This window comes from Lissotriton vulgaris, chromosome 2_1, assembly GCF_964263255.1.
Source record: "Lissotriton vulgaris chromosome 2_1, aLisVul1.2, whole genome shotgun sequence".
In the NCBI taxonomy this organism is placed as follows: Eukaryota; Metazoa; Chordata; class Amphibia; order Caudata; family Salamandridae; genus Lissotriton; species Lissotriton vulgaris.
The window spans coordinates 282,170,930-282,196,547 of NC_141687.1; the positions used below are offsets into that span (position 1 = coordinate 282,170,930).

The following is a 25,618-nucleotide window of genomic DNA, read 5'->3' on the forward strand; positions in this document are numbered from 1 at the left end:
TTTCATGTAGAACAAGCGGGACAGTGGGCCACTTTCCTTCCTTCAATGCACCAACCCATATATCACCAGTATTTAAATGAGACAATTCTTTCAAACGGTGTGCAGTTTCGAGTACTCCCTGTCCCAGGGGTACATCCCAGATACAACCTGGGAAAAGTTCAATTTTCAAACCAATTTCGAAAAGCACCACCCCAATAGAGATAAAATGCCACTAGGCTTGATTAGTAAAGTTCATGGACAAACAGTCGTTCCAAATGGACAACGCTGAATCCGTGGTTGCAAGAGAATTTCTTTAATGTGCCAAGAGAAACCAGCCAACGCGTTTCGTCCCGTCAAGCGGAACTTCTTCAGGGCGCAATTATGTATTCGAGGGTAGAGATATATTCCCATTCACAAAGTGAGTATTGAAGCGGGAGCCGAGTCCTTCTTTTTCTTACTTTCAATGAATTATAATCGGCTCCAAATGTGTAGTCGCATTGAGGTAGTAACCTCTTGGGGTCGTATCTCTCTCCCCAGTTGGCGCGTTCGCAATCCTCAACTGAATTATAATTCATTGAAAGTAAGAAAACGACGGTGCCAACAGAGTGCACGTCAGAACAACTGAAGGCCAAGACTTGGGCCCAGTGGAACACACAATACACTAAAACATTGGATTTAAGGATAAACGAGCGCCCTTTGATAACGATACTCCATGAACACAAAAGACAGGCATCTTTTGCACACACTTTTAGATGAAGATTACAGTTACTTGATGCCCAAATAGAAGGACTCGGCTCCCGCTTCAATACTCACTTTGTGAATGGGAATATATCTCTACCCTCGAATACATAATTGCGCCCTGAAGAAGTTCCGCTTGACGGGACGAAACGCGTTGGCTGGTTTCTCTTGGCACATTAAAGAAATTCTCTTGCAACCACGGATTCAGCGTTGTCCATTTGGAACGACTGTTTGTCCATGAACTTTACTAATCAAGCCTAGTGGCATTTTATCTCTATTGGGGAGGTGCTTTTCGAAATTGGTTTGAAAATATATATATATATATATATATATATTTTGCAAAGCGCTCTGGAACCCCGCACGTGGGTGGTACAATTCAGTGCTTATGACTACTGATGAGGCTCCCATATAAGAAGCTGCAATTGCACTAATGGGAAACTTGGCACTCCTCTGAACACAGGGTAGTGGCATTAATTAATGGTGCAGACACTTGTAAACAGATTAGGTAGAGGCTTAATACTATGAGAGGAACATTTGACTACTGGAAAGGTAGCAGATGAAAGTGACATCTAATGCACAGCCTTCTGTGTGAGAAAGTGCATTCACTGCTTTCCAGAACCCCAAGGCAGGGAGCCAAGTTAACAATGATCTTTTCCACATTAAAGCCAGCTTACCTGGCCAAGCACCTATTGCTTATTCCTGCCTGGTGGTTCACAACAGATGATTCAGTTTGTGTTAACGAAGTGTCAAATGGATGAGAAGGCAAGGCAGAGTGAAATTGGAACAGGATTCTTCAAAAGGGTGATGCCACCCAAAACCTCTGCCTTTAGAGCCATTGTGGAATAGAACATGCTAGCCACTAGGAACAAGTTTAGCGATAATGGTCTCTCAATCACGACAAATAACTGCTTCCACCTAGCTGGAAAAGGAGGATTCAGTCTCCAAGAAATGTTGAGCAGCGGATATAGTATTTGGATTTGCACCATTCAGAAGTACACTCCAAAAACACAGAACTGGTCCTTCTCTTTCAAAGAGAACAAGCTGCTTGCACAAGTTTCAAAAGAGGACACAATCAAATTCCATTAAAGAATGTGTGAATTTCTAGAGGGCGAGGTGGTAACCCGTTGGTACTAGGTATGGGTGTGTGTCATCACTCTTTGGCAGAAACTGGTAACCTTAGAGTGGTGAAAATACACGGATTCTCACCATGGTGGCTGGGGATAATTTTCAGGCTGTAGCAAAGTGGGTTTCTGTTGCAGTAACCCCTGCACTTTTCCTTGGGTGTGCCCTGGGTCCCTACCAATCAGGTACCCAGGGCCAGTGGTCCTTCCCTAAAAACTGTACTAAAGCCTAAACCCAATTGCCATCTCTGGCCACATGTCAGCCCCTGGTAAATGGTACCTTAGCCAGGGCACTGTGACCTGAGAAGGCCCCAAGGGCTGCAGCACTTATTGTGCCACCCTTGGAGGCCCTGTGCCCTGACACACACACACACACACACACACACACACACACACTGCATTTGCAGGCTGAGTGTCAGTGCAGAACAAAACAAAGAGTCAACATGGCACACATCCCTGTGCGCCATGCCCACAAAACACTGCCCTGGCATATCTTAGCGGTACAAATCTTAGTCACCCCTCTAGCTGGGTGCCCTATGCCAGTGGTGTGGGTACAGGTGCATGAGCCCTGTACCCCTACAGTACCCAGGTCCAATCTTGGACACTAAGTGTTGTGCTGCCATTTAAGAGTATATGGTGCTGGGAGGTCGTCATCACAAACTCCACAGCACAATGATGGCTCCACTGAAGACTGAAGTTTGGTATCAAAGTTTTCAGCACATTAAACCCACACTGATACCAGTGTGGGATTTATTGTACAATGCACGACAGAGGGCAACTTAGAGTTTCCCCCCGAACCTAACTCACAGCCAGGGTCCTGACTGAGAGGCTGCCACACAGCAGACGTGTTGCTGGACCCCTGGGTAGAAAGCCATCTGCTCTCCTGGGCCTGCAACAATGCACATCCTGGGACGAGGTGCTAGGTCTCCTCCCCCAGGATGGGCATGCCGCCTTTGTGAGCTTCGCCAGGCCACTTGCTGTACTCAGCAACAGACCCCCATGGGTTCTGACCCATACTCTGGTGGGAACAAAGGCGGGAAAAACAAAGGAAGGAAAGGGGGTCTGCCAACCCCACCCTTCAGGTGGAGAAGGCGAGGTAAAGCACAACTCCGGGCTCGCTCAATTTTGAGAATGAGGAGCCCTACCCAATCAGAGATATGCTCCTGCCCCCCTTCCACTGGAGAGTGGCAGGATAGGGGGTGTACTCACCCCAGGACTTGGACCCATTGGTCTCTGCCCTTGCCCTACCTGTAACGCCCCTAAATTTAGTATTTAGGGGCACCGTGAACTTTCCTTCCTCAGATCCCGATTTTGAAACAAGAAGGAAGACCTGCTGTGCAGCTGCTAACAAAAGGGCGACACCAACTGAATTGGCCCCAGCCCTATCGGTCTGTTGATCCTTGAACCTGATCCTGCTAAAACCCCGGCGTCTCCTACGGACAGCAACCTCCAAAACCCAGAGGACCTGCCCTGCCTTGCTAATCTAGAGACTGGGACTCCCATGAGCAGTGGTTCTGCTCAAAACGCAACAACCCCTGGTGCCAGCCAGGAACCCCGTATCCAGCACACACTGCACCTGCCAAGCCCGGCCTGTGCCTGAGTGAACAAAGACCAGGAGGAAGTCCCCTCCCGGCGATTGTGACCACGAATCCAGTGCCCAAGGACCCTCCTCGACGCTTCTGATGACACCTGCAGCCTCACAACCAGGGACCCCTCCAACCGCGACCAGCTGAGTGTAAGATTTCCCGACGTCAAAAGACACCTCTGTACCCGGAGTCCCACGGCCCCCTGTGCCCAACTCCTGGGTATCTACCTATCCTCCAACATCCCAACTTACCTCTCGAAGTGGTGGTCGCACCTGAAGAATCTCTGTCCCCGAGCCTGCAGCCTTTGTTCAACTTCCAGCTTTCCCATTGAATTACATTGGGTGCCCGAAGGCCCAAAAGCAGACTGCACCCAGCTGCCCGAGTGCCACTGGGAGTGCAGCATCTATCCTATCTACTTCACCACTTGCCCTGTGTAAGTGACCAGGAGCTCTGCTCCCACAGCCACATGGCCTGCCTGCTAGCAGCCACCAACCGAAGGCCCCCTATCCTCCATAAGATAACATTGGGCCTAATCACTCGGCACCCGGCTGTCCCTGTGCCGCTGAGGGTGTAACAACTGTACTTACCTGACCCTGGGAGACCCCTGAGTCTACCCCCAGAACCTTAACTCTGCCAGCCGAGTACTTACCTAAAGACCGATAACTTGATTTTCTCCATAGGGTAACATTGGCTGGGTTTCACTCAGAATTTCTTTTAAGTGTAGAGTTTTGCAACTTTAAAATATTCACTAAAAATCAGCCCATCAACAAAAACGAAATTACTAACCTGTTACCAGGAGAGATCCCAGTGCTGTATCTTTGCACTCCACACCACTGGATTCAAGCAAGCCGGGCTGAAGACGGCTGGAATGCCAGAAACCGGTCCTCGGAAGCTTGTTTCCGGTCCAGGGAAGGCATGGCTTGGCAGTTCGGGCTGGACTGTTCCCATGAGGCACAGGGTCAGACTGATTTGCATATGGCCATGTCTGAACTGGGGCGGTGTGGAGTGCAAAAAAACAATGGATTTAGGACCAGATCTCTGTACTGGGGTGAATATATGACATTGTTCAGCATTCTGTCCATCAACTGTGGTTTCTGCATGTATCTTTGAGCCCAGCACTGAACCTGAAAAGTAATCACAACTGCAACTTACTGTTAACTTGATTTTATTGCATTAACTTAACACTTCCCATTGAGCTCAATGTTATTTAGTGTTTAACTTGTGTTGCATATTGCAACAACTATATCTATTGCATTTAAAAGTCTATTGCTATTTGAAAGTATTCAATTGTAACATCTCATTCTGAGAAAGTATTTATGATACCTACTGTGGTTCTAAAATAAACAACTATATATTTTTTATATACAAAACAATTGGCTTAGAGTTCAGTTCGTGAGTGTGTGAGACCATTTGCTGACTAAGTGTGTACAACAAATGCTTTACACTGTCTGTCCTCTGATACTGCCTTACTGCTCAACCAAGCGACCACTTTTGAGAGTAAGGTTATATCCAAGTTTAACCTCTGTTAAACCTCTGGGGACTGTGGACTGTGCACACTGAACCTTACTTTGGTTCAGTATATACAGAGCCACTTTCTTACACAGGCTGAATAATGTAACGAGAAAATATTGGTAATCTCTACAGATAATCCAAACTATAAATGAGAAGTTTTTAGACCACATTTTGGATAGTGTCGTGAGTAAACAGAGAGCATAAGTAGTAGCTATTTTCAATATTAGTGTTGATACCCTGATAGGTATAGTGTTTTACAAGCTAGTGATATCTACTGTAGCGATTCTGTGAAGTATACCAAAGGTCACTGATCATTTTACTGACTAAAAAGTTTGGCATTATCAAATTGGGTGAATAATTCATTCAAAGAGCTATTTATTTTGGAAAGTGGATGAGAATTTATATCAATATTAAGAAAAATTTTAATTTACAAAAATAACTACAGTCATTATGCAGTAGCGAACAGCGGTTACCCAAGCAACTACCTGAGAACATCTGAAGTCTGATTGGAGTCGAGAGGGTGGGAGTGTTTAATATGAAGCAGCTCATCTGATTGCACTGAAGGCACATGGAGGTGCAAAGAGGCCTGGAAAAAAACAAAATTTTTCCATTAATGAAGGAAGCAATTACTTTGCATTAATGATTACTGAAATATATCGATGAAAGAATTCTTAATATCATTGACAATCAGAAGCATATAATGAAATGCAAAATTTCGGTAAATGGCAGAAAATATTCAGATTTTCCCAACAGACAGTAAACATGAGATGAATAGAAATGTAGGGACAGAGGCATGTACGTCAATAGCCAATAACTCTCCTTAAGCTCCTGCCCAGCCACTTCACACACAAAGGATAAAGGGGACCCTGACCAATCAGTCCACACAAACCCCCTTTCCAGTCTTGGCGACTGACCTCACCTTGATGAAGTGAAGGGCTGAACTCGAACCAAATGCAAACACCCAACGTTTTTTTAAATACATTACCTTCTACAAGTTTAACAAACTTCATTGAGATGACAGTCTAACTATTAAGGGTTGCCCGCAAATAATATAGATAACATGCTCAGCATATGTAGATTACAACATTTTATACACCCATTCATCTAAATCCTTGTTAGTATATTTTTTTAAACATAATTAGACCATTTTGTAAGAATCCGGACTCAAACTTATTTATTTTTTTATTTTCAGAGTTTTATATAGCGCGAACAAGATCTTTGCAGATATCAGAGCGCTTTACATAGACGGGTACATGAGGGAACAAAGTCAAATAGGTAGGTCGATAGTTCACAGAGTACAGAAGGGAACATAAGGGAACAAAGTCAAATAAGTAAATCAGTAGATCATACAATACAAATAATACCATTGGGTGGCTGCAAAGCAATCAAGTGGGTGATAAGACAGCTCGTACAAATAGATAAGGGGTCAAGCAAGTAATACAGATCATCGCAGGGTGTTGATAGGGTTCGAGATAGTAGTACAGGTGAATTTAGCCATGAGGATAGCTTTTACTTCTTTTTTGAAGAGTGTAGTGGAAGAGATAAGCCTGGTTTCGGGAGGGAGTGAGTTCCAAATCCTAGGCGCCATTCCTGAGAAAGAGCGCTTGTATGTTTTCTCCTTCGGGAATCTTCGAGGTTTCAGCAGAAGATTGTTTGCGCCTCTCGTGTTTCTGATTCCCCCAGAGATTGTCAATTTCTGAGCAAGGTAGCCGGGTGAGTTTAGGTGTACAGCCTTGTGTGTCATGCAGGCTATTTTCAGATGTATTCTGGCTTCAAACGGCAACCAATTCAGGGATTTCAAGTCAGGGGTGATGTGGGAGTGCTTTTTTGACCCCGTGATGAGTTTCGCTGCAGCATTTAGAGATGCTTTTAGTGGTGCGGTTGTAGTTAGTGGGAGTCCGCAGAGGGAGGTGATGCCGTATTCAATTCGTGGGATGACTAGTGCTTGCACCGCTGTTTGGAAGTCTTTGGCTGGGAGGTAGGGTTTAAGTTTCCTCAGAGTATTGATCTGGAAGTTCGCTCCCTTTGTAGCTTTGCTGACATGTTGCTGCATGTTGAGATTGGTGTCGAGTGTTATGCCTAAAGATTTTGCTGATTCCACGATGGTGGGTTGGACATTGAGTGCGGTTAGGAGTTTAAGCCAATGTTGAGTGGTGGATATCTTCGCTGGAGGTGCGATCAGAAGGAACTCTGTTTTCAGGGCATTGAGTTTGAGGTGATTGTCGGCAAGCCAGGATTGGGTGCATCTGATCGTTGAGTTCAGGAGCAGGATGTCATTGGGTGATTGCAGTTTGAGGTAAAGTTGGGTGTCATCGGCATACATGTGAAAGTGTACATTGGAAACTGAATACTGATCAAATCGAAACTATTCCTAAATATACTTTGTTTAAAAGATATGAGACTAGCTGGTATTAACTTTGAACAGCTATTAAATATTAAAGGATATGATTGTCTAGCTTCTGTTAATAACAAACAGGTTATTTACCTACAGTAATGCTTTTCCCGTAGAGAATATAACTGCAAATTCATCGCCATGTGAATTTCTCCAGGCACCAGAATGAATCAAGAATCTTTCACAACCATTCCCTCACACAGACAAGTAGCGTTGTGAGGTAGGCATTCCATCCATCCTGGACAGGATGTCGGGCCACTATATGTGCACCACCTACGCACGCTGATCTCTCTGTGGTGACAAATGCGCTGCAACTGAAATCAAGTCATGACAGTGTGCAGACTCTAGGTATTAATCTTATTATTGGCAGATAGGAGTCCATTCCACAGAACAAGGAGGGTGGATTGGGGAGTAATTTTTGATTACTCTATCAGAAAATAAGTTAGCAAAGGGAATAAACTTGGCCTTCCGATGGAAACATCTAACCCACAGATTGCTCATCTTGTGAATAGATACCAGAGCAGTACCTCCCATGTGGTGGGACTGTGGAAGGACTCAAGAGCGGTAAACCCTGCATAACAAAGTGGGTTACGTATCCATCTCGCTAGACCTGGCTCTCCAGGAAATAAAGCTTTGTGAACATGTGGATGGACTCCCACGTAGCAACTGGGAAATGTCATTGACTGGCACACAGCGCGTCAGGGCAGTGGCAACAGCCTTCACTCTGGTGGAATGAGCGAGCAAGCCTTTTAGAAGTTGCTTTCTGGCTAGTTCATAGTAGATCTTGATGCAAAGTACAATCCATCTCAAGAGGGTCCTCTTTTGCACCCTTTGCCTTCTTAGCCCCAGAGAAAACAAAAAGTTGGCTATCCTGTCGGTAATCTATAGTTCAGTCCACATAGAAAACAAGCGTCCATTTAAGGTCCATAGGATGAATTAGTGTTTCCTAGAAGGGGTTAGGCGGTGCATAGAAAGCAGACAAGGTGATGGATTGGCCTATGTGGAAGGGCGCGAGTACCCTGGGCAGGAATACCACTTTTGTCTGGAGGAGTAATTTGTCTGGGAAGAAAGATGTTTGGAGGGGAAGCACACCCGGGACACGCTAGGTGTCACTGGGTGGGCCCGATGATGAAGCATGCCACCAACTAGGTTGGTGGGTGAGGGCTTCATGAGCACACTCACCAGTCCTTTGAAATAAAAATTAATAATTTTTGTTAACCCTTTTTACTTAAGCTAGTCTCCTTTTGATTAACTTCATACCAAATTAAGTTGCCACTTTGGAATGACAAATGGAGAGGGTGGGAACACATGGATCAGCCCCTTCGATAAAAGCATCACAACAGGTGACTTGAAGAAGGATGGCTGGTCAGGTATAAAGACCAAAAAGTTTGTTCCTGCAGCACAACCTTGCTGGACCAACAGACAGAACAACAACTGATAACTGTGCTTGCGATTACTGGGGTTGTGTGTAGTGAAATAAACAGCAGACATCAAACTTCTCCAAGCATACACCATAAATCGAGTTGGTTAATGGACTCCTGGTTGCCACGATGGCACCAACAACTTCGTGAGCAAGATCAAAAGCCATCAACGGTCACCACTCATGCATGGAGATGTAGGTTGTTTAGACTTAACTGTAAGACCTTGCACTGCTGCTGCAACAGGAGATTCTCCACACAGGGCAGCTGGATCGGAGGACAAAGGCTTGAGGCCAGAAGTTCCAGGTACCACACTCGTCTCAACCAGTTAGGAGCCACCAGGATGACTTGGGCCCAGTAACTCCTGATCTTTTACAGTACTCTGGTAGACTTTTCTGTTCCTCCCTCTCCTGCCCAGAGTTCTGAACCCCAGTGTAGGCGTCTTCTAGAGAGTACTGCCTTGAAACTCAGACATGCAAAAGCTTCAACACTGCATGTCCGTGTGGTGGTGGTGGTGAATTGATCAAACCAGGGTTCTTCCTATTGGTGGAAGATGGCTTGTATCACCTCTTAGCGTAACTGCCATTTGTGACCTGCTAGGTAACAGTGACTGAGTTAGTATGCCCATGGCATTCAAAGATGTTGTCAAGTGTTGCGCGATGAGAATATGCGTTCATCTACATTGAGACAGAGCCTCTTGGCACAAAGCCCCCCAATCCCACACAGCCCTGTTGTAGTTCCTTATAGTGGCCGTGTTGTCTGTGCACCTATAACTGTCCCCTATTGATGGTCGGGAGGAACGCCTTGGGTGCCAAGCAGGTGGCTCACTACTCCAAGTTGATGTGGAGGTGAGCTTCTGCCTGTGAATTCGAAGATCTCTCTCATATCACTTCTCCAATCCAGTAACGATGCATCAGTCATGACAGTTCTGGGTGGGGTAGGGAGAGAGGTACAGCTGCAGTCAAGCAGCCATCACTTCAGGACTTTTGCAGCCTCCTTTAACACCTGGATTCAATCTGATAGTTTCCCTTCATGCGGAGTCCACTGAGATTCCTGAAATAACTGCAGAGCCTGCATGTGCTACCTCGTGTGGTACACAAACAGGATAAAGAGGCAAGAAGCCTCAAAACCATCATCAGATGATCTAGGCTGTAAGCTGAAAGATCAGGGTCATAGCCAAATGTCCTGGACGCGTTGAGGTGGAAGGATTGTTCAAAAAAGCAACTTATTTAGGATGTCTCCAGTGAATGGAGCCTCATGTTAAGGAGTCAGGTGTGACTTTGGCACATTGATGGAAACCTTCACAAATGTCAATAGGTTGGCCGCGTTAGAAGGTAGTTTACAACTGTTGGAGCAGAGCTAATCATTGAGACATAGGAAGAAAGAAATGGTAGGGAGTATCCATTTTGGACGATCTGGAGCACTCACTGATTGGACGTAATGCTCCTCCTGCTGAGAAGGTGAAAGGCAATACAACCCCAAACCCACCGATCTTGCACCACCACTGACAAATCTTTTTTGAATGACTGAGAAAGGGGGCCGCTGGGATTGGTGTAGTTCTTTGTCCCAGAGGGCCGGATCACCAACCTCAACTACGAATGGACTGGGAGGTCTGTTATTGATTAATACATGATATCTGCCTCTGCTGGAAGCTCCTACCAAAGCCTCGAAAGGGGTGCTGCTGTTAGGAAAACTGCTGAACTGATGGAGCTAATCCCAGAGAGCGGGCATTGGCCTTACTCTCCAAGTTTTTGGAGGACTGAGTATGCCTTTGCTCCAAACAGCCTAGAGCTGCCAAAGGTCATGCCCATGAGGGACTGCTGCACATCAGATGAGAAGACCGTGATGCAAATGAAGGCATGGAGCCTAAGCACCACACGTGTCACGCCACCTGCCCTACTCAGGCAGCTGATAGTGTCCAGACCGGATCTGATGGAGTACTTGGCTGTGTGCTGTCTGTCTAAAATAAGCCGTAGTAAAGTATAACAGAGGTCCCCAGTGACAGCTGGCAAGTTGTCTGCCACTCTGTCCCATATTGCATGCGAATACCTGCTGTGGAGGTATGTTGCACTGACCGAGAATAAGGCAAGGCTAGTGGAGGATAACATAGGTTTCGCAAATGGTTCCATCCATTTCCTTGTCAGATGGAGTGGTTGGGAAGAAGTTGAGTCTTGACCTGACTGTACATGCCCGAACCACCAGGCTGTTTGGAGTACGATTTGGTAAAACAAAGTCTAGATACTCAAAGCAGGTCTATGCTGCCTCGTGTCGGACTAATGGGCAAGATCATAGCTTGGCCCAGAATGTGACAGGATTAAAGAAGCTCCAGATCCATGCCGCTCAGCGTATTAAGTAAAGAACTAGGCCAGACGTCCAGTCCAGGGCAGGAAGGACTCAGCACGGAGCTGCATGATGCTACCCGTTGACACTAGCAAATTGATATGAAAGTTTACAAATTCAATCCGGCCCCTGGGGAAAAATCACAATGCGAGGAATTTTTGGTTAGTAGTCTCCATCAGAACCCAACTTTAATTAGAAGCATCTTAAGGAAAAAGTAACTCATGCCTAAATGGACACCTTTATTAACCTGGTGGGAAAACGTGGATTATCAAAATGATGCTGGTAACATTTATCCTATAGCATAAATGGTTAGGTATCCTTCCTGGAACCAGGATGGTTCCGAATGACAAGAAACAGAGAGAAAAAAAATACAATATAAAGGAGGGGGTGTTTTCAGTAGAGAAGAACAAAGAGGTCTGTACATCCCTAGTTTAGTGACCCCCCCTTTTTTTGACAAAAGGTGGGAAGGGAGAAAGACCTTTCTCTTATTAGAGCACATACTCCAATAGTGACATGCTTCTTCACCTGGCTCCCCCGACTCCTAAAGGTCCGGGTGGGCTCAACTGTATTTTAGGGAGCACTTATGAATTAGAGTGATCTGAAAATACGATTAGCACCAAAGTCATAATCCTCTTGTGCTTTCTGGTCCCACATCACAAACAAAAAGGTTTTTATAGCTCAAGAGATCCAAGTTCTAATTTCATATTTATTGAACTCTACATTCACAAAATGCTTCAGGTCAACTCTTCGGATTTTAGAAGAGTTTGGTCTTTATTTTTTTCAAGTGTTTTGACTGAGAGACAACGATAATGGAAATTGAGCTTCATAAACAAGTTACAAGCCTTTTCAAAATGCTCTTTCTAGTTAATACTCTCACCGCAGGGTCATCACATTGTGAATCTCCCCATGTACCAGTTTGGTTCAGGAAAAATAGTTCCTGTGTGTGGTCAGGTTGCTCCATTGTACTCTGCAAAAACTGTACCTCACCCCCTGCCACAGCACAGAGCTGCACACAGACAGCACTCCAGTGTGCCGAACTCAGTTTATTTGGCTCTTCAGTACCTGCAAGATAGAACCATATTAACTACTAAAAGTCCATTCCCCTAAATGGGAAGGAGGGCTGGTGGTGAGAGGATTACTTAAGTAGAGAATCTACCACAAAGAGTGTTACCAAGGAAAAGCAACATGCTCTTCTGATGCATAATTCTAAACGCAGATTTCTCATACGGAATCAATATAAAAACAATGCTTCCTAATCAGGTAGACTGGCAGGACAAAATTGGCAAAACGTCCCTCCCTTGAGACCTGAGAATCTATAGAGTTGCGCCTAATTAAAATACAGACTGGTGCCTAAGTGCATGCCTGTCACATGAGCAAACCAGGGAGTAGTTGCTGCCTTTGCCCTGGTAGAATGAGCTCCATGGCCCTCCGGAGAACCCTTAAGGCCCATGATATAATGGTTTTGTACAACAGACAATCCATTGCACTAATGTCTATTTTTTAACCACTTTTCCTGTGTTGGTGGGGGTGGGGGGTGGGTGCAGGGCAGAGAAAATATATATATAGCACAGCTTTGCCCCGCTAGGTCAAAGACAATACAAAAGGAAAAGACAAACTCACTGCAGAGGATGAACCAGTTTGTCCTCATACCAGGTAAAGATTTGAACCAATGACCTGAGTAGATCCACTTTGTGGAACAGTGGCTAGCAGCCATGAGAACATCCGCCCACCTTCAAATACTACCCCACTTATCTGGAAATGCTCAATGTCAAGGCATTCCGGTATAAGCTGAAGAGGCTTGGATGCAAAACCCTGCCCTGCTGCTGGGGCAGCAGATCTCTCCAAAGAGGGTATATGCTGTGGGTCTGCAGTTCCGAGTAACAGCCCTCCTTACCCAATCTGGGCCAACAGAATAGGCTAAACTAGGTTCTGCATTGCAGCTGTGGGATCATTGACCGAGGAGGAATTGCATACAGGAGGCAGCAATCCCATCTCCTAAATGTCTAACAGGAGCAAAATGCAGAGCACAAAATGTTAGACATTAAGTGTTTTCAGAGGTAGCAAAAATATCTACTGAGGACATGGTCTTCTGGGTTTGGATACCAAAACCACCACCAGATTCAGACACCATTCCGGATTTGAAAGAAGACACCTTCTGAGCTCACCTGCTACAATGTTAAGGGACTTTAAGTGACTGTCACTGAAATGTTACAAAGATCTAGCCTCTGTCATAGCTCAAAACCTCACGACGGAGGGCATGGAACACCACTCCATCCAGTTTGTTGCAGTACCACATAGCTGTAGTATTGCCTGTCAGCACCTGTATCAATCTGTCCTTGATTGATAGAAGGAATGCCTTGAAGTTCAAAAAGACTAATTTGATTTTGTTGCACTGAGTCCTCTGAAAGCCATGCAGACTTTTGTGACTGCACTAAGTGAAAGCGGAGTCAGTCACCACCAAATTTCCATGAGGGGTCAACAGACTGCCAACAGGATCCAATATCTATTGCTGAAGATCCATGACCTACAAGTCAGAGATCCCAATCTAGTTCATGAACGATCATCAATACTGGGACTAATGAAGGCGAAGGTTACATTGAAGGTCCCACTCGTGGAAAAGGGGGGAGGCCAACAGGAGGATACAAGAACGCAGTTAATCAAGCAGCCACAGAACAATAAAAGCTGGGACTGTACTTTTTGCTTTAAATATCAAGATCATAGATTAAATGTGCTGGACTCATGGCAATGTTTGCTTTCTTTTCTTCTCTGTGGGTGTGTGAAAAGGAATGTTCGTCTGGAATGATCTGGTTGTGCAACCTGTGAAGTTACTCTCACTTCTACTGCAATAGCCTGCTATGCTACAACTGATAACAGGCCCTCACATTTTCTTCCTCCTTCCAAGTTTGTTTTCAGACATTTTTACAGAAGCTTGACCCTGAATTCAAGTAAACAATTATGATATTGCCATTCAATGGGTGGTGTCTCTTTTCCTCAAGTTATCAATTGTTTTTCAGTGAATAGTGTTAAACCGATCATAAGGCAGCCCCCCTTTTTTATGGTTTTCAGGATTTGCTACTCCTCAAACAAAATGTAAAGGCAATGCCGGTGACTCTGGAATATCTTGCACAGACCAGTGGACTTCTTGCCACAGAAGAGCTGTGCAGCAAAAGAGAATGTAGTGTTTTACTGTGCTTCACTTTTTGGGACTAAAACATTTTCTTCTTTGGCTTCTGGACAAATAAACCAGGAGAGTGGAAAGCCGTAGGAACATGGAGAGGAGACAATTGAAGATATGAAAGATGTCCAGACTAAAGGTTTAAGATTGGCACCGGAACCTACTATGTGGAAATGGTTCACAATTACATCGAGTGCAAAAAAAATTACTTCCAGGTATTTGAAGTGCACTATGTGCAACTAGAGGTTAGAAGAGGGAGCAGTGGAAAATACAGCTTAGAATCATCATTTATGCAAAAGCCCTGTAATTCGTGCCATAAACCACAGTCCAATGCTGAAAAACAGAAAAAGGATGCTGAAAAGGCTACTATATTATATACAATGCAACAGACTTGCTTGTGAAAAGATTGCTGAAAGATACCATGCAAGAAGAGCAAAAACAGACTGAGCCTTGCTTTGCAGCTGTGGGGCTGCACAGCTTGGTGTGCATCAAGGTGCTCTCTTGCTGGTAGCAAAGTGCAAGAACAGAGAAAATCAAGTGCTTCATGAGAAGACTTGAAAAAAATAAATATATGTATACATTTATTTTTTTCCCCACACTGGGGGGAAAAAAAAGAGTTAAAGTAACGTTATGTTTAGGTGTATTTGTCATTGTGAACATTAACGGTTTGAACTGAAGAAAAACAGAAATTGACCAGTCCTAGTTAGCAGTATTAACTATAATATGCACCATAGCCACACCCTGCTTATGACCTCACATGACACCACTCATGACATTTTCTAGGACATCATTTATAAAATAATTTATGACATCTCAAATAACATCACTGATGACATTATCCAAACAACAACAACAACAAACTTGTAAAGCGCGCTACTCACCCGTAAGCGTCTCAAGGCGCTGAGAGGGGGGAAGTTGCTACTGCTCGAACAGCCAGATATTGAGTTGTTTCCTGAAGGAGAGATGGTCCTGGGTCTGCCGTAGGTGGGTGGGGAGGGAGTTCCATGTCTTGGCCACCAGGTGGGAGAAGGATCTTCCTCCGGCGGTGGCTTTGCGGACTCGTGGGACGGTGGCGAGGCTGGCGGAACGGAGCTGGCGGGTGGGTGTGTAGAATGTGAGGAGGCTGTTGAGGTATTTGGGGCCCATGTCGTGGAGAGCCTTGTGTGCGTGGGTGAGGAGTCTGAACCTGATCCTCTTAATGACGGGGAGCCAGTGCAGGTCTTTCAGATGGGCGGAGATGTGGCTGTGACGGGGGATGTCCAGGATGAGTCGTGCAGAGGCGTTCTGTATGCGTTGGAGTCTTTTCTGGAGTTTGGCTGTGGTTCCCGCGTAGAGGGTGTTCCTGTAGGCCCGGTGGCTGGTGACGAGGGCCTGGGTGACCGTTTCCCTGGTTTCGGTGGGGATCCACCGGAAGATCTTTCGGAGCATGCGCAGGGTGTTGAAACAGGATGACGAGATGGCGTTGACTTGCTTGGTCATCGTGAGGGAGGAGTCCAGGATGAAGCCCAGGTTGCGTGCATGGTCCGTTGGCTTGGGTGCGGTGCCCAGGGCAGGGGGTCACCAGGAGGAGTCCCAGGCAGAAGGGGATGGTCCCAGGATGAGGACTTCCGTCTTGTCTGAGTTCAGTTTCAGACGGCTGAGCTTCATCCATTCCGCGACGTCTTTCATTCCTTCCTGGAGGCTGGCTCTGGCGGTAGCGGGGTCGTTGGTGAGGGAGAGGATCAGCTGGGTGTCGGCGTAGGAGATGATGTTAAGGTTGTGTTGGCGTGCGATGGCTGCGAGGAGGCTCATGTAGACGTTGAAGAGGGTGGGGCTGAGCGAGGATCCTTGTGGGACGCCGCAGATGACTTCGGTGGCCGTGGATCGGAACGGTGGGAGGCGGATTCTCTGGGTTCTTCCGGCGAGGAACAAGATGATCCACTCCAAGGCGGCTCCTTGGATTCCAGTGTTGCTGAGGCGCTGTATCAGGGTGCGGTGGCATACAGTGTTGAAGGCTGCTGAGAGGTCCAGGAGGATGAGGGCGGCTGTTTCCCCGTTGTCGAGCAGGGACCTGATGTCGTCGGTTGCTGCGATGAGGGCGGTCTCGGAAGCCGGACTGCGAGGGGTCGAGGGAACCGTTAGTTTTGAGGAAGGTGGAGAGTTGTTTGTTGATGGTCTTCTAAATGACTTTGGCCGGAAAAGGAGGAGCGAGTTGGGGCGAAGTTCTTGAGGTCCTTGGGTCCGCGGTTGGTTTCTTCAGGAGGGCGCTGAGCTCGGCATGTTTCCAACTTTCCGGGAAGGTGGCGGATGCGAAGGAGCTGTTGATGATGTCCCGGAGTTGGGGTGCAATGATGGAGTCGGCTTTGTTAAAGATGGGGTGTGGGCATGGGTTGGTAGGGGAGCCGAAGTGGATGGTGTTCATCGTGCGGGTGGTGTCTTCGGTGCTGACCCAGGTCCATGAGCCGAGGGTGGTGGTTGGGTGTGCTGGTTCGGCGGTTGGGCACGTGGTCTGTGCGCCAAAGCTGTTGTGTATGTCTGCGATCTTGCGGTGAAAGAACGAGGCGAGTGAGTCGCAGAGGTCTTGTGAGGGTGTGATGTCGTTGTTGCAGGCGCTGGGGTTGGTGAGCTCTTTAACGATGCTGAAGAGTTCCTTGCTGTTGTGGGTGTTATTGTCCAGTCGTTCTTTGAATGTTGTCCTTTTGGTGGTGCGGATCAGCTTGTGGTGTTTGCGGGTGGCGTTCTTGAGGGCTGTCATGTTTCCTGTTTGGTCGTGGCACCAGACTTTCTCGAGGGCGCTGCAGGTTTTCTTGGAGTTTTTGAGGTCGTTAGTGAACAATGAAGCTTTCTTGCTGCCGGGTCTGCTGGGTGGGTTCTTCTGTGGTGCGAGGTCGTCGGCGCAGTTGGTGAGCCACTGTGTGAGGTTGCGGGCTGCTTCGTTGAGGTCCGTCGTGTTGGTGGGAGGGTTCTGGCTGAGGGAGGTGGTGAGCTGGTCGACGGTGATCTTGCTCCAGCATCTGCGGGGGACCTGTTGCGGGTGATGGTGGGTCGTGGTTCTCCTGAAGTCGAAGTGGACGCAGCTGTGGTCTGTCCAGTGTAGTCCGGTGGAGTGGCTGAATGAGATGTGCTTGCTGGAGGAGAAGATGGGGTCAAGCGTGTGGCCGGGGTGGGGGTGTTTACCAGTTGCTTGAGTCCGAGGTTGGCGAGGTTATCCAGCAGGGTGGTGGTGTTGCTGTCATTGTTGTTCTCCAGGTGGAAGTTGAGGTCCCCTAGGAGGATGTAGTCTGGGGAGGAAAGGGCGTGCCGGCTGACGAAGTCTGCGATGGCTTCGCTGAATTGTGTGCGTGGTCCCGGGAGTCTGTAGATGAGAGTGCCTCTGAGGGTAGTCCTGGGGTCAGTGTGTATCTGGAAGTGAAGGTGCTCGGCGGCGGTGAGGGTGTCGTCGGAGTTGGTCGTGATTCAGATGGTGTTTCTGTGGACGATGGCGATGCCTCCTCCGGTTTGGTTAAAGCGGTCTCTACGGGTGATCTTGTAGCCATCCGGGATGGCTATGGCGATGTCGGGGGCTGAGGAGGCATTCATCCAGGTTTCTGTGAGGAAGGCGATGTCTGATGCGGTTGTGTCAAGGAGGTTCCAGAGTTTCCAGAGTTCGACGGCGTGATCCAATGATGTTATTTTATTTTCTAGTTTAGATTGTGGCAGGTAACTACCATATTATGTTTCCACTTCTAGAGTTTGGGGCAGGCTAATGGGAGTAAGGATTTAGAAAATGCATGTCTTCCTAATGCCCCATAGAAGTGTAGAGGTATTGAACATGTTATAAATCTTTGTTTTCAATATTAACTCTGTGTACAGGTGACAATAGACTTGTGTTCATTATGATCCACATTAGTATTATTGTACTGAAGAAAACATTTCCAGCAGGGCAAAGATTCTACATACAACGAACTAAGTAGTGTAAGCAGTCTCGAGTTGTTGAAGAGAATCGTCTAAGCATGACAATTTCTGCTTGACATAGAAGACTCAGTGCACCAGGTACTAACCCTTGTATGTGTGCTTGTTTTGCTTTATAAGATGAGCTTTTAGGTTTTCATCAGAGACTGAATGGTGCAGGTAGTAGAATGTTTAGCATCTTTAGTTCTAGGTTAATTTGAGCGAATAGTGTCTTTTTTGACAGCTTGACAGTAATGCATGGCGGGCCGCAAGTTATAGTTAGCGATGCTAACTATAACCAGAGAATTTCTGAATGTTTTTGGGTCCAACACTAATTGTTCTCACTGACCAATTCACCAAAATAAAATGTTACTTTAACCTTTGTTTTGTTCAGTAAATTTCTAACACTTCGTCGCGAGCACTACCTCCGTAGTGCTGCGCACGTCCGTTGGCTGACACGGCCCTGCCTGCGCAAGAAATCTCTCGCACCGCGACAGAATTTATGCCGGCGCGCATACGTCAGTTTTCTTCGGAGAATTTTTCTGCACCACAACGCGGAGCCATTACCAGCAAAAACTGCGAATACTGGAACAGTGCGCGCAAAAACCCCATTAAACAGAACTGAAAGAGACGATGGTGAGGGACAGAACCATCCAGAATAGAGCCAGGCACTGCGGCACCAAGATCTGGAATGAAAGAATAGGGCACCACTACTGGAAAGCAATCCTGCAAACAAATACAACAGCAAACAAATACAACAGCAAACAAATACAGAAGCATGTGAAAATACACATCAGACCAAGAAGGCTGCGGCCACTGCCTGGAACATAAGGGGACACCAAGGTCAGAACGTAGAGCAATGACCAGACAACTCCAGACAACACCAGTAGGGAGAAAGTCTCCCGAACACCGAAGTTGAGACCAGCCAAGGGCTCTTGACCCCAAGGAGTGTCATCAACAAAGGAAAGAACAAGGAGAAAAAGCACGAGCGAACCCCACACTGGAGACCAGAGTGCAGGGACGCAGAAGTGCCTTCAACGTCCAAAATGAAACAACAACAAGGCAAGCATCCCCGAAGGAGGGGGTAAGAAAGACACCCGCAAAAGCCAACCACCCGGAGGCAGGCGAGTGCAGAAGACCCAAAGGGCCCTCGCAGAACGGGGAGGAAGGGCGGGCCGTTAAGGAATCTGTGGCTAGAATCATCTCTACCAGATACATAGTTATCGAAGGTAAGTAACTTGTACATCTGATAGAGACTACTAGCCGCAGGTTCCTTCACGTAGAATAGATACCCTAGCCATACTTAAAGGGAAGAAGGGTACGCGAGAGGACCTCCCCAGCCCAGGCGAATTCAAACCCTGACAGGGGGAAAGAAATCGCCAGGACAGGGAAATAACCCAGTCCTCCCCAACAGGGGATGAGCCACAGGGACAGGGGAAAAAACCCAGCCTCCCCCCCTAAAAGCAGAATAGCACCACAGCGCCGCGCAGAACACCGCTCCACAGGGGGTGTGTCACCACGACAAGCGGCGACACCCTTGCACCTTTGAAATTGCATTCACAATTTATGAGTACCTGATCGGTACTCGCAAATTGCGAATGTCTTCCCATTCATTCCTATGTGCCTCTAGGCCTATCGGAATGATTGGGAAGGTATTCCATAATTGGCCTATCACAATTTATGTTTCGCAATTAAGGAACATTAAGGAATCGCAATGATTATTGCGATTCCTACATACATTGCATTTTACGAGTCATTAATAGCGATTTGTTAAAGGTCGCTATTAAGGACTCGCAAAACGGTTTGTTCATATATATGCCCCCAAGATGCATATCCATCAACATCCACCAGCTCCATATGGACCCACCATGCTGCCATATCCATTGAAGTCTTAGGTCTCCTCAACAAATAGGCAACAAAAAAATCTGAAATCATGAGCAGAGACTGGAGAAGCATTCCTGAAGGCACCCTCCATGGTGACCTAGTTGCCTAAGCAACATCTTTAGTTAGATTCCCAATACAAGTGTTGAACTTCTTTTATCAGACTTTAGTAGCAGCCATCAACAGACAGCAACCATTCACGCCTCCCTCAAACTTAATTCTATGAAACGTGAACCTACAGCTTTGTGGTACAACCAGAAATGCTTCAAGAGCAAATAATGAATCAGATACCATAAGAAGAATTGCATCTCATCTCCCTATAACTTCCCCGCTTTTCATGCAGGCAATTCACCAAGGGGACCAAGGCTATCCACTACAAAAACCCCAGAACAAGGGCAATAACAAACGTAGAACACTTGTCAATGCCATTGAACCGTCCATCTTCACCACAACAACTTTCATACTAACCCAATACAATGAGAAGTGCTCAGTCATTAAATAAGTCTTCAAGGAAAAGACTTGTCAGGACGCTGAAAGCTTACTCACATACCTGTCATCAGCATGACCATTTATTTACGCTCTCAATGCTCCTACGACAGCTACATTTGTAACCTTTTCCACGGAAAGCCTAATGACCCTACGCCAGTTCATGGAATCACCTCATACAAAGACAACATAACTCAAAATCGTGAATTGTACCCATGGAGAAGCTCTAACTCCTCTACCAAAACTTGTTAATGTATCCTTTACCAAGTACACCTCCCTAGATTCCCTCAGGACTCGTCAGATCTTACCCCTTCTTACAAAACTAAACCTGAATCTGGATAGCCTCAAACTATTGCCCGTTCATGCTCTTACGATTTATAGGACAGAGTCTTAAGAAAGCCTTACCTAATCAACTTCGTGACAAAATCAATAACAATTCCTGCTACAGAACTGCCAGTCCTTCACTTCCATTTGCAGCACTTAGACAGCAGCCATCCAGGCTGTTGATGACATTCTCAAGACCACAGGCAACAGCGACACCTGACCACTTGTTCCACTGAATCTATCTGCTTACAAACAACACTATCGACCACCAAACACTCCTCAACACCCTAGAAATCCAAAACACAGTAAAACACACTGTCCTGGATATTTCAAGTCAGACCAGACTGCCAGAGGTCCAGGGTTGTCCCCAAGGTTCTTTCCCCATACGAGCAGTCTCTAACCTATTGATGGACCTTGGGAACTTTTCTTTTTGACATAATGATTATCATCATCTATCAGTATATGGTTGACACCAAGATAAACTTGCAGTCGTGTTTCCTGCCTTAGATCGGAAGAGGAGAGCTGACATCCTTTGGAGGGCAAAATGTCAAAATATCTGGCATTGAAAACCCTCCAATAACAGGCCAGGCAATAAATTAGAAAATGTAGAAATTGTCTTCATGGAAAGTTTCTACGGAAATGGTGAGTCGCTTGATTTGGCCACAATCACCATTGCTTATGACTCCTCGTTACTGGGCTTGCCTCAAGGCAGATCCATAAGAGGGACGTGGTCTCCTGGGAAAGGAGATGCTCCTGATCTGGAAATCAGGAGGACAGCTCCTTCCCCAGCTGACTTCTATTACAGGTTGGGTGTAGCTGACTTTCAGAAGTGGGTATTCCAAGCAAGGCTTGAGCCCTACTCGGGCTGAAAGTCTGGTTCTGGCTTGGCCATTGTCCCAAAGCCCTATTCCAGTTTACTGTTTGTTGTGTCAAGGAAAGGCACATTTATTAACATAAAAATTGTCTCTTGCCCTCCCTTGTGCTTAACTGTGTTCAAGAATGACATTTTCACAGTTCATATGTATATCGAGGGACATCGAATAGTATTTGTTGAATTGATGTACCAATTTAAAGTAAGAAATAATTGACATCAGAGCATCATTCTTTAGTGGTGAAGGAACACCCGCACCCAAACAGGATGCTAAAAACCTAGGCATTCTCATTGACAGCACACTAACCATGCGGGACCATGTCTGTGCACTGTGTGGGAAAAGTTTTACGACACTATAATTTCTAAATAGACTCTTTTTATGGATCCCTCTGGAGTGTAGGAAAACCATCATCTTAGCCTTGATTATAAGCAAATTGGACTACAGCAACGGACTCAATGTGGGCATGGCGGGCTACCTCTTCTCTTGTCTGAAGGTGGTCCAGATGCGGCTGCCAAGCTGGTGTGCAACAAGAGCAAGTACAGCTCTGCATCAGAATGCATGACGGAGCTTCATTGTCTTCATGTGCGACAAAGGGCTAGATTTAAACTGTTAGGTCATGCGCACAAAGTTTTACACCACCTTGGCTCCAGAATTCTACAAGATAGAGTTGAATTCAATGGACCCACACAGAACCTGAGGTCGTGCTACCAGGCATGGGCAAACACTAAACGCGACAACAACAAGTGAGGAGGGTCTGAGGGCAAGTTTACCGACCAGCCAGATATACGCCCCTAATACAATCTAACACAACAAATAATATCTGGGGGTCAAAAAATAAAGAAGAGAGTTTGACAGTAAGACCCACTATACCAGACAGTAACAGTGAGGGATAATAATTAGAGAGTGGTCGAGTCAAGACTCAAGGGTACCAGGAGGGAAATATTATTCCCATCAGAAGCCACACTGTACCGCCCTTGTTATCATCATATGGGATCTCCTTACCCAGGAGGCAAGACGGCCGGTAAACATTACCGTGACCGAGATGTAATATGAGGTATGAGAGCAGAACAGAGAAGTGTGGTGGTGGCTAATGAAAAAAGCAGCGTATAGTGATTTGGAGTGGAAAAGTGAAGGGTACTAAAATTAGGTGAATGGGTGGTAAAAGAATTTTAATAATAACCCCCAAACCCTAAGGTTAAAAGGCAGGTGTGGGTGCAGGTTTTAAATAATAACCGCACTTGTTAGTGGTCGACATGTTTCAGCATATGGTAAGATGTTCTTAATGCATTCCTCAGGACCTATATATAATACACTACTGCTTGCGAAAAAATAAATTAAAAGGTGTCACCTGAAATCCAGGCGTGCTCAACCGTATACTGTCAATGAAATGGTACGGGATCCAACATGTAAAACAAATCAACAAACAAACACACAAATAACACAACACACGTTATTATTTGTATTCATTGTGACATTGCACACTGTTCAATCATACCTGGTCGTTATTCCGAGTATGCACTCACCCTTACGTGTAGGCTGAGGAGCTTCACCCCACCTGGCTGCAGCGCAGGTAAAAGGAGCACCGCTCTGTGAGAGATCACATAACGTTTAATCGAGCGGTTTTGTGTGATTCACGGACCCAGCACGTTGACGAGCGGTCACGTGACAGTAAGACTGCTGGGAGTTGTAGTTTACTCCGAATGAGGACTCTATAAGATGGGATATTCATGTTTTTACAAGGTCAAAACGACAACAGTTTAGTGAAGTGTGCACATATGCGCGGTAAATTGTAAATGAATTTTAAATTACGAGCGACTGTTAATACTGATGATAATATTATGCGTGCGCTCTACACGGGGATTATGATGCGCTATTGGTAACAGCCTGTTAAGTGCCCTGGTGTGCGGTGAAATACCAGTAGCTATTAATGAAGTGTGCACATGTGCGCAATGGATGTTGCATTACAGGCGACTATTAATACTGATGTTAATATTAGTGCGCTCTTCACAGGAGTTTAAAGCACTATTAATACCAGCAAATCTGGAGGGGAAAGTAACCAGCTGTTAATCGACAGTGGAGACAAATTTCCAAAGCGTATTTATAATGGTTACGACCAGTCAGAGGGACATCCAGGGTATGGGTTCGTTAAGGCCTTAATTTGTCTCCACTGTCGATTAACAGCTGGTTACTTTCCCCTCCAGATTTGCTGGTATTAATAGTGCTTTAAACTCCTGTGAAGAGCGCACTAATATTAACATCAGTATTAATAGTCGCCTGTAATGCAACATCCATTGCGCACATGTGCACACTTCATTAATAGCTACTGGTATTTCACCGCACACCAGGGCACTTAACAGGCTGTTACCAATAGCGCATCATAATCCCCGTGTAGAGCGCACGCATAATATTATCATCAGTATTAACAGTCGCTCGTAATTTAAAATTCATTTACAATTTACCGCGCATATGTGCACACTTCACTAAACTGTTGTCGTTTTGACCTTGTAAAAACATGAATATCCCATCTTATAGAGTCATCATTCGGAGTAAACTACAACTCCCAGCAGTCTTACTGTCACGTGACCGCTCGTCAACGTGCTGGGTCCGTGAATCACACAAAACGCTAGCTCACTCGGCGGTCGGCGCCCCCCCGAGCAGTACTGAAGACTGCCTGGAGACGCCGACGGTTAGGTGAGTGAATGCATGATGCCACGCATTATGCGTAAAATTCGATTGCCTCGCCCTGCTCATATTTGCCGCTAGAGGCCAGCCTGATATTGAGCTAATGCAGCGCTTCTCTCCACTCTGTACGCTGCTTTATAACACGTAGCGGTTTAGCCGTGTGCGTTTACTGTAACTGACAGGATGCTATTAAGCGTCTTAAGTAAGAAACATTTTCCGTCAGTGTCTTCCGACTGCAACTGACGCGGATCGGCTCTTTTGCTCCCCTATGTGTGGTCATTGCTCCTGAGTTATGACAGAATACGGCGCCTACGCCCAGCCTGGTTATAATTGTCTCAGATAACCTGCCATCTCAAAGTATGTTTTGCTACTCAAATAGTTTATTGTTTTAATACCAACCGCTCGATTAAACGTTATGTGATCTCTCACAGAGCGGTGCTCCTTTTACCTGCGCTGCAGCCAGGTGGGGTGAAGCTCCTCAGCCTACACGTAAGGGTGAGTGCATACTCGGAATAACGACCAGGTATGATTGAACAGTGTGCAATGTCACAATGAATACAAATAATAACGTGTGTTGTGTTATTTGTGTGTTTGTTTGTTGATTTGTTTTACATGTTGGATCCCGTACCATTTCATTGACAGTATACGGTTGAGCACGCCTGGATTTCAGGTGACACCTTTTAATTTATTTTTTCGCAAGCAGTAGTGTATTATATATAGGTCCTGAGGAATGCATTAAGAACATCTTACCATATGCTGAAACATGTCGACCACTAACAAGTGCGGTTATTATTTAAAACCTGCACCCACACCTGCTTTTTAACCTTAGGGTTTGGGGGTTATTATTAAAATTCTTTTACCACCCATTCACCTAATTTTAGTACCCTTCACTTTTCCACTCCAAATCACTATACGCTGCTTTTTTCATTAGCCACCACCACACTTCTCTGTTCTGCTCTCATACCTCATATTACATCTCGGTCACGGTAATGTTTACCGGCCGTCTTGCCTCCTGGGTAAGGAGATCCCATATGATGATAACAAGGGCGGTACAGTGTGGCTTCTGATGGGAATAATATTTCCCTCCTGGTACCCTTGAGTCTTGACTCGACCACTCTCTAATTATTATCCCTCACTGTTACTGTCTGGTATAGTGGGTCTTACTGTCAAACTCTCTTCTTTATTTTTTGACCCCCAGATATT

General features: G+C 46.0%; 1 protein-coding gene across 1 annotated transcript in view; it reads right to left on the bottom strand.

The window, feature by feature from the left end:
* MED13 (mediator complex subunit 13) overlaps positions 1–25,618 on the bottom strand; it is a 684,456-nt gene that overhangs the window by 117,381 nt on the left and 541,457 nt on the right. The window contains exon 15 of the mRNA XM_086954050.1: positions 5,422–5,522. Coding sequence (XP_086810176.1) covers positions 5,422–5,522 — 101 coding nt within the window. The remainder of the gene's footprint in view (positions 1–5,421; positions 5,523–25,618) is intronic.